Source organism: Colobus angolensis, unplaced genomic scaffold (assembly GCF_000951035.1).
Source record: "Colobus angolensis palliatus isolate OR3802 unplaced genomic scaffold, Cang.pa_1.0 Scaffold80, whole genome shotgun sequence".
In the NCBI taxonomy this organism is placed as follows: domain Eukaryota; kingdom Metazoa; phylum Chordata; class Mammalia; order Primates; family Cercopithecidae; genus Colobus; species Colobus angolensis.
Genome location: NW_012121821.1, coordinates 2,564,392 through 2,578,033, shown reverse-complemented (window position 1 = coordinate 2,578,033; position 13,642 = coordinate 2,564,392). Strand labels below are relative to the sequence as shown.

The following is a 13,642-nucleotide window of genomic DNA, read 5'->3' as shown; positions in this document are numbered from 1 at the left end:
GCTATATTCTGAATTCGGTAATTTCCATACTATGCATGGTTTCATAAAGGACACAAAATTAAAGAAAAAAGGTACCCACAGATTGCCTCAGAAACCTCTTTTCTAGCAACCAGCAGGAATTTACCAGGCCAGCATCAAAGACATGTTTTTTGGGTATATGTCGTAAATCTCTAGAAACATTGCTTACCAATACTACTGTGCAGCTATACGTTTGAAGCTATAATGTAAAAAGGGTACCATCTGTTGAACTCTTACAGTAACAATTAGGTTGTATTATGTTCACTTTAGGGACAAGGAAATTCAGGCCCTTATGACATTAGTTACTCACCCATATCGTTCACAAGTATTGGAAGCAAGAATACAACACAGACCTATATGGTTCCAAAGCCTATGCCATTAGAAATAGTTGTAAAGTAAGTGTTCTTCGTGAGCTAAGACAATCGTCCTAGGTTTAGCATTCTGTCTTGATATGTAAGTGATCAGACAGGTAAACATTGGTAGAACTGAATCATTTTACCCTTCTATCATTTTACCCTTTAAATTCTTCTCTGGGGTGGGAAAAGCTTGTTTTCTGTTTTTGGTAACAGCTTTGAGTATAACTGACATGTAATAAGTTGCACATACTTAAAGTGTGCAGTTTGATACGGTTTGACATATGTGTACATCTGTGAGGCCATCACCCGAGATGAGAAAATTCACAGGCTGCAAATAAAAATGATCTCAATACGGCCTCTGGAAGAACACTTGATCTAGGCTGAGTTGATCTAAGGAAATATATGAGTATCCTGTAAACGGTGAGGTCAGATCTAAAGGTAGGCACGGAGCTCGCTATCAGACAAGCAGGGTCCCCTGGCCAGGTTCACTTCATGGGTTAGTCTGGGGGCTACCCTGCCCACGTCCGGAAAGCGGACCTACCTGGAGCCTAACCTTGACCGGCACACGCTTCCGCATTCTCCAAATCCGACTTCTACATACACCTGTATGGGACGGACCGAGTTTCTAGGTCCGCGATCACACCAAAGGCGGAAGCTCGTCAGCGCCCGGCTTCCAAAATCGCGCCTCTCAAGACTTCCTGAGACATTTTGTCTCCCGGCATGCAATGCGTCTGGCCCGGGTGTCCTCTGCCCGGAAGACGGAAGTGCAAAGACTTCCGGTCGGCGTGATCCTGAGGCGTGTGTGTTCGTTTCTCAGGTGAGTTCGGCGCGTCACCGGTCCAGTGAGACATGGGACTTGGGACTTGATTCCGCCACCTCTGGAGAATTTCGTTTCTTGACACTTGGTGGGCTATACTTGAGCTCCGGTCCGGCGATGCAGGCCTTGGTTGAGGGCGACGGTTCTCCGTGTTCTTCTTGGTGGGGGCCCTCCGGCTTCCGATTGCACTGGGTGAAGTGGAGCCCTCTCCTCTGTTCACTCCCGCTGAAGTTAACTTCGGCCCTCAAGGTTGTTTACCACCCGCTTTCCTAGCCCCTCGCAAGGGTTGAGTTATGTAGACAAGGGAGCGGAATGAGTTGGTGATTGCCGGCGTTCAAAAAATGTTAGTCATTCGTTCAACAAGTATACAAAATTCTGTGCACTGGGCCATCCAGCAGTGAAAAAGACCTTTCCCTCTACCTTCGTGGAGTCTGCAGTCTGGGGAGAGGGTGGGGGGCGTGACAGAAAACAGTAGTTTCAGGTTGTAACACCTATTAAGCAGGGAAGGGAGCTTATGGAGGTCAGAGGAGTCCTTTCTGAGGTATCGAATGAAGGAGCAAGCCTTGAGAAGAGCAGTTGCCAGGCATATAGGGACAGCAAACATGAAGGCACTGACTTAGAGATAGTTTGGACTCTTTCAGAAGTAGTTGGAGCCTGCGGGGAAGGGGATGGAGAATGAAATGAAATAGAGTTGAAGGAGGCAGGGGACAGATAACAAATGACCTTGTAGATCTTGAATATATATATGAGGGGAGGTCTTTAAAGAACTCGAAGAAAGGCAGTGAATGCTTTTTTTTTTTTTTTTTTTGAGACGGAGTCTCGCTCTGTCGCCCAGGCTGGAGTGCAGTGGTGCGATCTCGGCTCACTGTAAGCTCCTCCTCCCGGGTTCACGCCATTCTCCTGCCTCAGCCTCCCGAGTAGCTGGGACTACAGGCGCCCGCCACCGCACCCGGCTAATTTTTTGTATTTTTAGTAGAAACGGGGTTTCACCGTGTTAGCCAGGATGGTCTCGATCTCCTGACCTTGTGATCCGCCCGCCTCGGCCTCCCAAAGTGTTGGGATTACAGGCGTGAGCCACCGCGCCCGGCTAGTGAATGCTCTTTTAAAAGATCACACTGAGCACCTTGTGGAGGAGTTAGGGCCCAACCAAGTGGAAAGAAAACAAGAGTAGGAATAGATAAGTTTAGAGTCGTTAGGTTGGCTTGAGAGGTTGGATAATGAAGATGACTTGAAGTGTTAAAAAAAATCATTTTGTAATTTGTAAGCTGTTGCGTAAATATAAGGTTATGATGCTCTTGCATTCTGGGGAAATTTAATTTCTGTATTTTGTAAAGGAATTCAAGGTGCTTTCAGAATTGGTTTGATTTGTAGTTTGCTTATGACTACAAGTTTGATTTGATATCTTAATTGTTACTCAGTGACTGTATGTACCATATTGATCTTCATATAAGTTGCATGTTGTCATAAAAAGTGAACAGATTGAAGAGTTTTACTTTTCACTTGTTTTGTAGAGATACCTGTTGGCCTGGTTTTCTAAAGATTTGCCTTTTTTCTTTTTTATATTAAAGATTTGCTTTTGAATGTGTGTTTTTGTTAACTTCAGGTAAAACATGGCTAAAAGCTTACGGAGTAAGTGGAAAAGAAAGATGCGTGCTGAAAAGAGAAAAAAGAATGCCCCAAAGGAGCTCAGCAGGCTTAAAAGTATTCTCAAACTAGAAGGTGATGTTTTAATGAAAGATGTTCAAGAGATAGCAACTGTGGTGGTACCCAAACGCAAACATTGCCAAGAGAAAATGCAATGTGAGGTGAAAGATGAAAAAGGTGAGTATGCTGCTGCTTTTTCTTTCTTTCTCTTTTTTTTTTTTTTTTTGAGGCAGGGTCTCCTCCCTCTGTCACCTAGGCTAGAGTGCAGTGGTGTGATTATAGCTTCCTGCACCCTTGAATTCCTGAGCTGAAGCAGATTCTTCCCACCTCAGCCTTCCAAAGCACTGGGTTACAGGCATGAGCCACAGTGCCCAGCCCCTCTGTGCTTCATTAAAAAAAAAAAAAAAAAAAATCTATCAAGTCCGTTCGTGTATATAGGTATGTTTTGGATTATTTAGAGTAGGTCTTTGGTGCTTATATAGTAACCTCCATGTCTCAGGAATAAATAGTTCTACAGGAGTAGACAAATCTAGACACACTCTGATTGGAAGGGTACACAGTTCATTCAGGGCCTAGGCAGCATAGGTCTTCATTTTACTCTTTGTAAGATCTAATTCCCATTCTATGAGTCCTATGCCCTTACAGTATTTTCCTGAAAATCACTGGGTTTCAGTATTTCATTTTGACCGATTCTAGGAACCTTTGTGTCTTAATCATGAAGTGATTAAGACTTAATGCTGCTCTTTGCACGTTTAATGCACCAATTTGGCAGCAAACTAAATTAAGCATTTGCAATACCTAGACTTTAAAATAGAAATACATTTGATGTCTTATGCCCAAGAAAGAGAGCAGCATTCTCAATCTCGCAACCTTAGGGATTTTTTTTCCCTTTAAAAATGGCTGTTTTTAACTTTTTCTTCTTCCCATTTCATCCTTCTCCCACTCCATATGAATAAAAATTACAAAAAGCATTTTACTTCAACTTCTGTGAGAAAAAGGGGCCAACCAACAGAAATATCCTCATCTTTCCACTACCCAAGTCTATAAGAATTCAGATGTATGGTCTGTTTTCCCTTTTTTATTAATGTTCTCTCCAAAGCCAGTTTCTCCACTTGTGTTCTGAATCCTCTCCCCCATTACATTCTCAGGGGTTGTACTCATGGCATCTGCCTTACCAGTCTCCTCCACTGGGTCACTGCCAACAGCATAGATGTGTTCTGGGATGTTCAATGTCAAAAGAAAGAAAGAAAAATTTCTCCCTTGACCTCAAGTTCTCTCAATCTGCTGCTTTATTTCAGCTGTCCTTGAAACTTTTTGAAACACTTGCCATAACTTGCTGTTTTCATTTCCTCACACACACATCACCCCCTCCTTATTGGTTCTTTTTGGTTGTTGTTAAGACAAAATCCACATAACATAAAATTATGCATTTTAAAGTGTACAGTTCAGTGGTATTTAGTACATTCATGTTGTTGTGCAACCATCACCTCTAGTTCCAAAACACGTTCCTCACCCCAAAATAAAACTTAATACCCATTAAGGAGTCTGTCTCTCCTCCTCCTACCCCCAGCCTCTGGCAACCACTAATGTGCTCTTTTCATGTGTGGATTTACCTGTTTTGAATATTTCTTATAAATGGAATCATATAATACCTTTGTGCCTGGCTTATTTCCCTTAGTGTGGTGCTTTTGAAGGTCACCCACATTGTAGCATATATCAGTACTTCCTTTCTTTTTAAGGCTAAATAATAGTCCATTGCATGTACCACGTTTCATATCCGTTCAACACTTACTGGACATTTAGATTTCTTTCCCTTTATGGGTGTTGTGAATATGCTGCTGTGAACATTCAGGTGCACAAGGTTTTGTTTGATAAGTGGAATTGCTGGGTCATATGATAATTCTTTTTGATGTTTTCCACATCAGCCACACTATATTACACTCCCACCTGCAGTGTTTGAGTATTTGAGTTTCTTCACATTCTCACTAATAATTGTTTTCCATTTTTGGATTATAGTCATCTTAGTGGGTATGAAATAGATTCTCATTGTGATTTTGATTTGAAGTTTCCTAATGACTAATGATGCTGAATGAACTGTTTTTTTGTTGTTGTTTTGTTTTGTTTTGTTTTTGTTTTGTTTTGTTTTTGTTTTGTTTTGTTTTGTTTTGTTTTTTGAGATGGAGTCTCACTGTTGCCCAGGCTGGAGTGCAGTGGCATGATCTCAGCTCACCACAACCTCTGCCTGCCAGGTTCAAGCAATTCTCCTGCCTCAGACTCCCAAGTAGCTGGGATTATAGGCATGTGCCACCATGCCCAGCTGAATTTTGCATTTTTAGTAGAGATGGGGTTTCACCATATTGGCCAGGCTGGTCTTGAACTCCTGACCTCAAGTGATCCACCTGCCTCAGCCTCCCAAAGTGCTGGGATTACAGGTGTGAGCCACTGTGCCCAGTTGAACATTTTTTCATATGCTTATTGACCATTTGTGTATCTTTTTGAAGAAAGGTCTACTCAAGTCTTTTGCCTCGTTTTTCAGTTACGTTGTTTGTCTTTTTTTACCGGGTTGTTAAGAGTTCTTTATATGTTCTAGATACCAGATGCCTATCCACTCTTGATTCTTTTGGGCTGATCCTGTTTTCTTTTCTCTCCTGTTCTCCTGTTTTCTATTTCTTTTGTTATACCCTCTAATTTCCTTGACCTTGTATTCTGGTTCTTATTATTTGGTTTACTCTTATATTTTTAATTTCTAAAAGTTTTTCTTTTTTCTTTTTACTGTTCCTTTTTCTTTTTCTTTTTTTTCCTTTTTTTCTTTTTTTTTTTTTGTTTTTGTTTTTTGAGACAGAGTCTCGCTCTGTCTCCCAGGCTGGAGTGCAGCAGCGCAATCTCAGCTCACTGCAAACTCCACCTCCTGGGTTCACACCATTCTTCTGCCTCAGCTTTCCAAGTAGCTGGGACTACAAGCGCCCGCCACCTCGCCTGGCTAACTTTTTGTATTTTTAGTAGAGACGGGGTTTCACCGTGTTAGCCAGGATGGTCTCGATCTCCTGACCTCATGATCCGCCCACCTCGACCTCCCAAAGTGCTGGGATTATAGGCGTGAGCCACTGCGCCTGGCCTACTGTTCCTTTTTCATAGCTTTGTGTTCTTTGTGTTTTGTAAATGCCCCTTGAGTCATGAACTCTGTGTTCTAAATGGGCTTATATCTTCTCTGATTTTCCTAAGGGTATTAATTAGCTTTTGAAATTTTTATCTATGGTATGTATTGTGTGTCTTTCCTCTTGGAATTCCCTCCCAAGCCATTCCATTCCTTTACTTTTGTCTCTTTCTTTCATATTAGAAGCTTTTCTCAAATGTCTGGTGATCAGTGGTCGTTGTTTGTATTTAAAAGTGCGGCACTACAATGATAATTGGAAGCTGGAGGGAGACAAGGTGTGGGAGAGGTTATATCAACTACTAGATGTATAGAAGAATTGGAATGGCTCCAGGAGGTTTTATTCGGAGATCTCTTATATCAGAATCTGTTAAGTCTTTTTTTTTTTTTTTATCATCATCCCCAGAGGGAAATTCTTTTATGTCCTGCCTGGGGAATGTCTAGATGCCCCTATTCTTAGATATTTTAGGAGCTAAAGGTTGGTGGGACTGAGACTGAGGGAGTCTCCACATTTAGTAATCTATGTGTTATCAATTTGGTTCTCATCTCTACCCTCAAGTTCATGTTTTTCCTTCTTTCTACTCTTTAAACTGCCTGCCTGATTTCTTAAGCCATAAACCTAGTAGTCATCCTTGATTCCTCTTTCCTTTATTCCCCATATCTAAACCATTAGCAAGTCTTACTGATTGTCCTAAAAATACGTTAGAAATCTGTATCCATTTTTCTCCTGCTTTCACCTTGATTCAGATGGCTGTCATCTCTTGCCTGTACTATTATTGGAGCCTTTTTACTTCTCACTTCTGCTCCTGTTCGCTTCTCATTTATCTTCTACATATCCACCAGTGTGATCTTTTCAGAAGGTAAATCAGATTATATCACTGTCATGCCTAAAAACCTCATTATCGTAACATGTTCGTACCAGCACCTACCAGTTCTTTTTTTTTTTGGAGACAGGATCATCTCATTTTGTTGCCCAGGTTGGAGTATAGTGGCTGTTCACAGGCGTGACCAAGCCCACAACAGCCTTGAACTCCTGGCCTCAAATGATCCTCCCACCCCAGTCTCCCGAATAGCTGAGACTACAGATGCCTATAGATACTATACCTGGCTGAGGTTTTCTTTCTGTTTGCTTAGTTATTCTCCCCTCAACAGAACATCGTAAACTCTGTGAGAGCTAGGAGCTCATATGGACCACTATATCCCCATAAAGTAGAACAGCACCTAAAATAATCATTCAACACCTAGTTATTGATTGGCTGTTATATACCAGACACTATTCTAGATACTGTGGAAACTGATGAATATCTAATATAATGCCAGGTAGTCAAGATAATAGAAGACCTTGTGTATCCTGGTAAAGAGGTCCCAGTGAAGGACTCTGGACGTGTCCTTCACAGTGGAGAAGGTTCTAGGTGTACCACAGCATGCTTGCACTGAGCTTCCTGCCAAGTCTCCTATCAGTAGAGCTGGATCTCTGAGTGTTACCTAGTTAGGAAAAGTATGCCAGCCCCAGGATGTGTCCAGGTCTTTCTTCTCTGTTGAGTGCCTGTCTCTGCCATTACAACCCTGCTGCTGACTACTCCATTGAGTTCATTAGAAGTTCGTTCTCAGTTCATTATAATTTAGTTCAAGTTCATAAGAAATGGCCAGACATTCCTAATCAGTTCATTACATCTAAGGTCTATCCCTTAGAAGTGTAGGTGGGCTTACTGGCTTAACTCAAGGAATCACTTAATATGAGAAATGTTCTTGTAACTCACGTGTGCTCAGAACCATATATCTACTAATGTACTAACTCAGAAGCATGCACCCTAAATGTTTCCTATTTAACATTACTATTCTAAGGAAGATCATGCCAACATTCTTTAGAAAGTTTTTTCTTCTCAATTTTCGGTCTACCTTCAGTTCTAATGTTCTGATATTCTCAGAGCATTAATATGCTCAGTGTATTAATATGTATGCTAATACACAGGGTGGTTTTTTTCATACATAGTGTTAACAGTTTTTCCATCTTTTTATGCAGATGACATGAAAATGGAGACTGATATTAAGAGAAACAAAAAGACTCTTCTAGACCAGCATGGACAGTATCCAATATGGATGAACCAAAGGCAAAGAAAAAGACTGAAGGCAAAGCGAGAGAAAGGAAAGGGGAAAAGCAAAGCAAAAGCAGTGAAAGTGGCAAAGGGTTTGGCCTGGTAGACTCTTTAAACCTTGGAAAATGCCACACGGGATAGATGATGGATTAGAATGTATACACATGTATACTTTGATTTCAGCTGCCACCAAATGAAAACTATTTGTTTTCCTATTTTAACTTGGCCTTTTTTCTTCAGTTCAAACCCAGCATAACTCCTCAAGTTTGTTTTGGGAACTTAAATAAAATATTTTCTTTGATACATCCAAGCTCTACTGATACTTTAATTGGATGCTACCCAATATCCAGTTATAATCAGGCTTCAAAGTTCTGTCAGGTATTAATGTGGTTAGACGTTTTTACAAGTGGTAATTATAGTCAGTAGAGATAAAACAGATGATGTACTGACAAATTTTTGTGAACTTAGATTTAAAGAAAGCTGTTGTATAATCATATCATTTAAAAATACAACATTAGGCCTGGGCACGGTGGCTCACACGTGTAATCCCAGCACTTTGGGAGGCCGAGGCAGGTGGATCACCAGGTCAGTTCAAGACCAGCCTGGCTAATATGGTGAAACCCCATTTCTTTTTTTTTTTTTTTTTTTTTGAGACGGAGTCTTGCTCTGTCGCCCGGGCTAGAGTGCAGTGGCCGGATCTCAGCTCACTGCAAGCTCCGCCTCCCGGGTTTACGCCATTCTCCTGCCTCAGCCTCCGGAGTAGCTGGGACTACAGGCGCCCGCCACCTCGCCCGGCTAGTTTTTTTGTATTTTTAGTAGAGACGGGGTTTCACCGTGTTAGCCAGGATGGTCTCGATCTCCTGACCTCGTGATCCGCCCGTCTCGGCCTCCCAAAGTGCTGGGATTACAGGCTTGAGCCACCGCGCCCGGCCAAAACCCCATTTCTACTAAAAATACAAAATCAGTTGAGCATGGTGGCACGCACCTGTAGTCCCAGCTACTCGGGAGGCTGAGGCAGGAGAATCGCTTGAACCCAGGAGGTGGAGGTTGCAGTGAGCTGAGATTGCCCCACTGCACTCCACCCTGGGCAACAGAGCAGGACTCTGTCTCAAAAAAAAAAAAACTACATTAATGGATCTTATAAAGTACTTGTGTGGAGCTTTGATTCCACAGAATAAAAGATATTTTGTGTGTAGATCTTCAAGTTTGATTTTTTTTCTTTCATATATGCTTAAGGTTTTTTAGTCCTAGAGAAGACCAGATTCTTCAATTAAATGTTTTCTTGTCTTAATTTTAGGTAGAATATTAACATATACAAGTCAGTATGATTTTTAGGAAATTAGAACATTTCAGGTTTTTAATGGAAACTGATTTAATGTTCTTTAGTGTTCATGTGTAGCCTGATATAGTATCATGCAGCATTTCCCAGAGTGTGTTCTTCAGAATCAGTTTCTCTGGATGCTTGGTTAAAAAATAAATTGTGTTCGCATCAATTTGGGAAATGCTACATACTTGATGATTTACAAAAGATTTTAATTTAGGATTAGAATAGTCCTACAGGGTTCCAGCGGTAAAGAAACCTGTTTAACTTCTTATCTTTGAAACTAGTTTTCTGAGAAATGATTTTTAGTTAAATCTGTCTTACTACAGTTTGCTAAATTCACTTTTATTTAAATTTACTTTTAGTTAAGCAATCTAAACTTAGCATTCCCTCTGAATTTCACTATAATCAGATTAACCATCTCATATGTTAACTGGAACAACCAAATACTGAGTGCCTATTATGTGCTAGGGACTTTCCAGATGCTTGGAACAGATTGAATAAGGTAAGATTTCTGCTCTCATAGGGCTGAGAGCTGTGTATCTGTTTAGAAGAGGATGTTAACTTCCCAGGAGAACTCAAGTAAAATGTGCAATATGTTAGAATAAGGCCACTTGGTCACGAGGTCACAAACTTTGTGTCAGGCACACTGCTAAATTGGGCACAATACAGAGATAAAGAGGGCATGACCCAAATGTTTCAGAAAATTTAAACTTATAAAATTTGATGCCAGTAAACTCTTGGAATTATTTAAATATAGTAGGCTCTTCTCATTTTTCTCAATAGTTTATTGAAAAGTTGGTAGATAACTTTAAATGCTTAAAATTTCTTAACAACTAAGATATGAATTGAAAGACAGATGTTGGCCGGGCACGGTGGCTTAAGCCTGTAATCCCAGCACTTTGGGAGGCCGAGACGGGCGGATCACGAGGTCAGGAGATCGAGATCATCCTGGTTAACACGGTGAAACACCCATCTCTACTAAAAAATACAAAAAACTAGCCGGGCGAGGTGGTGGGTGCCTGTAGTCCCAGCTACTTGGGAGACTGAGGCAGGAGAATGGCGTGAACCCGGGAGGCGGAGCTTGCAGTGACCCGAGATCCGGCCACTGCACTCCAGCCTGGGCAACAGAGCCAGACTCCATCTCAAAAAAAAAAAAAAAAAAGAAAGATGTCATTCATGACTTTTGTTGCCTTTTGATATAGGTATGAATCACAATAGCATTTGTGAGGGAAAAGTGGATGTGTACATTTTTATTCATAAAATAAAAAAATTGCAAACATCCAGTTAAGCCACTGACAATATCAGCCTATAAATATACTAGCTGAATTATTTACTTATTTTTTTTTTTTTTGAGTTGGGGTCTCACTCTGTCACCCAGGCTGGAGTGATTGGCACAAGCGTGGCTCCGCTGCAACCTCCACCTCCCAGGCTGAAGTGATTTTCCCACCTCAGCCTGACCAGTAGCTGGGACTACAGGTGGGTGCCACCATGCCCAGCTAATTTTTGTATTTTTGTAGACACAGGGTTTCGCCATGTTGCCCAGGCTGGTCTCAAACTCTTGGACTCAGGTAATCCACCTGCCCCAGCCTCCCAAAGTGCTGGGATTACACGCGTGAGCCACTACACCCAGCCTAATGTAGACATTTTTTACGACTTTTAAAAAAGGGGGCCGGCACCAAATTCCAGCACTTTGGGAGGCCGAGGCAGGTGGATCAACTGAGGTCAGGAGTTTGAGACCAGAGGTGAAACCCTGTCTCTACTAAAAATACAAAGTTAGCTGGGCATGGTGGCAGGTGCCTATAATCCCAGCTACTTGGGAGGCTGAGGCAGCAGAATCGCTTGAATCTGGGAGGCAGAGGTTGTAGTGAGTCAAGACCACACCATTGCTCTCCAGCCTGGACAAGAGAGTGAAACTCCATCTCAAAAATAAAGTCTACATGAGTGATATTACACACTTGGCACTTACTTACATTTTGGCAGCATTGTCAGATAGAGACCAGTGCTAGGGTTATGTTCATGTTTTCTGTGACTGATAACGTCTAATTTGATTCTACTGATAGTAGCTTTGAGCTTTCGTCCAGAGCCTCTCTGATGTTAGGGTTTTCACTTCAGTGTGTCCAGTCATGAAGTTTGTCCATTCCGGATTTAACTTAAAAGTTAACAAAATGAAAAAGTACCATTACCAAAAAACATACTTGGGAATCATGTTCTCAAGTGTCATATGGCCTCTGGAAAGGTGACTGCTGAAGAGAAGTTTACTGACACAGTGTTGTGAGTATCCTCTAAGGCACTGAGTTCCTGAAGATTGCCAGCAAGATTCTCCCCACCTCCAAATATTGGCAGGAAATTTAGACTAGCATTTCAAAATTAGTGCAGGGGTATGGTCACATCTTTGTCACTTTATTTTTAAAGATTACAAATCGAGAAGTATAGAATAGTCCTTTTATCTTTTAAACAATTAGCTTATCTTTTTGAAATTTGTCATCTTTTTGACTGACATTTTCCAGAGAATTGCTGTAAAGCCACAAGATGGAGCTCAAGGTAAGCACCAAATCATTTTGGAATTAGATTGAGTGAGCTAAATCACATTAGGAATTGAATGTAACACTTCTGTGTTTTAAGAAATTAAGTCTGAAATCAAAATATTATTTAAAGATGATCAAACCTGCTTCAAGTATTAACTCATTTAATCTGCCAAGCAATCTCATGAGTTCGGTACTAATGTTATCTGAGTTTGGTACTAATGTAATCTCTGTTTACACATGGGGAGACTGAGGCACACAGGCCATACAACTGAAACTGAAATCTGGGATTCAAATTTAGGCAGTGTGGCTCTAGAGCCTATACTCTTACAATGCCATTCTGCCTCTCAAGGATGTGCAAACTCTTGCTAAGAGAGAAAGGTGATTTTAGGATAGAATACCTATTTTTGGGTCAACCTATGATAGACTGGGTTCATGCGGGCTCAGGATCAGATAAAGAGCACGTTTCAGTAGAATAATGATGTACAGAACCTCCTCAAGTCTCTAGACCTAAAGCAGACTGGATATCCCCAGGTGACGCTTCATTAGGAATGGGCTGACCAGTCCAAAAGGGGAAGGTGTAGGCCATGATCATTAATTGCCCAAGGTACTAATCAGAGAAGAAACGCAAACTGCAGTTGAACCTCTAAGGTAGAATCTAGTGGTTTTGACTACATCCTGTTTTCTACTGTCACATTAGTGTAGATCTCTCTTCCCACTATGTAATTCACATGCTACATCAAATAAGGATTCTGCAGTATATATTTGCTTATTAGGAAATTTGGATATTTTCAAAATTTGGATCCATGTTTCTGGGATATGGCTTAACAGCTGGAGAAGAAAAATAGCTATAAATGACTTGAATCAAGTATCTGAAATGAACTCGTGGTGATGGTGAGGGGCAGCAATGTGTAGTTTAGGGAAGTGCTGACCACAACATAAAATTGGGAGGAATCTAAGATATTGCCAAATTTATAAATACTACAATAGAAATGCAGATGTTAAGCTGTTGGCTAACCTTACTAGTTAAGTGACTAACTTCTGATGCCGTCTGGCAGAGTGATTCAAGTTTGTGCTAGACACAAAATATATGTCTTTTTCCCTCTATTTGCCTGCATATATTAATAAAAACACCGTTGCAGTAGACACCAATTTTACAAGGAAATGTTTAGGGGTGAGGTGGGACTGTTAAGTACTTACATCAGGTCAAAGGTCACTCCCCAGAGGGGAGTCTGCTGTCCCCAGAGGACTGTCAGGTAGCCAGGAGGCCCAGGGCCACTCTTGGGCCTGCTTACAAAAAGAACCCTAAATTTTCCACAGTTGAATGCCAGGGTTCTTTTGCAGTTATTTTAGAGCAGGGGAAAAAATATAATGTGTTGCCAAATAAGGTTAATTTGGTAGGCAAGCAGTAAAAATAACAGCCAACATTTAGAGAATGCGTACTCTCTTAAATGCTTTACGTATATTATTTAATCCTTAAAACACTGTGGGATCAATACTCTAATTATCCCTATTTTCAGATGAGAAAACAGTTTGAAAGGTTAACAAATTTACCGAAAGTCATGCAACTGTTAAGTAGTGAGCAAGGCCGCTCGTCCCAGAGTATAGAATGAATACCTATGATGGAAAGCTACAGAGAGACAGACTTTTATTTGATTTAGGGAAGCACCTTCTAACCAAGATTATGGGAGCTGAAATGGGCACCTTGGGAGCC

General features: G+C 41.1%; 1 protein-coding gene across 2 annotated transcripts; it reads left to right on the top strand.

The window, feature by feature from the left end:
* The first annotated feature begins 1,109 nt into the window (after positions 1–1,109).
* LLPH (LLP homolog, long-term synaptic facilitation (Aplysia)) lies at positions 1,110–8,712 on the top strand. 2 transcript variants are annotated; one of them, XM_011929252.1, is made up of 3 exons: positions 1,110–1,191; positions 2,795–3,012; positions 8,010–8,712. In XM_011929252.1, exons 2-3 carry the CDS (start codon positions 2,802–2,804, stop codon positions 8,186–8,188), a joined length of 390 nt encoding a protein of 129 aa, XP_011784642.1. In that variant the 5' UTR covers positions 1,110–1,191; positions 2,795–2,801; the 3' UTR covers positions 8,189–8,712. The 2 variants fall into 2 exon arrangements, with proteins under 2 accessions (XP_011784642.1, XP_011784643.1); XM_011929253.1 differs by lacking the exon at positions 1,110–1,191 and adding an exon at positions 1,194–1,440 and having other exon boundaries at positions 8,010–8,387.
* The last annotated feature ends 4,930 nt before the right edge of the window (positions 8,713–13,642 follow it).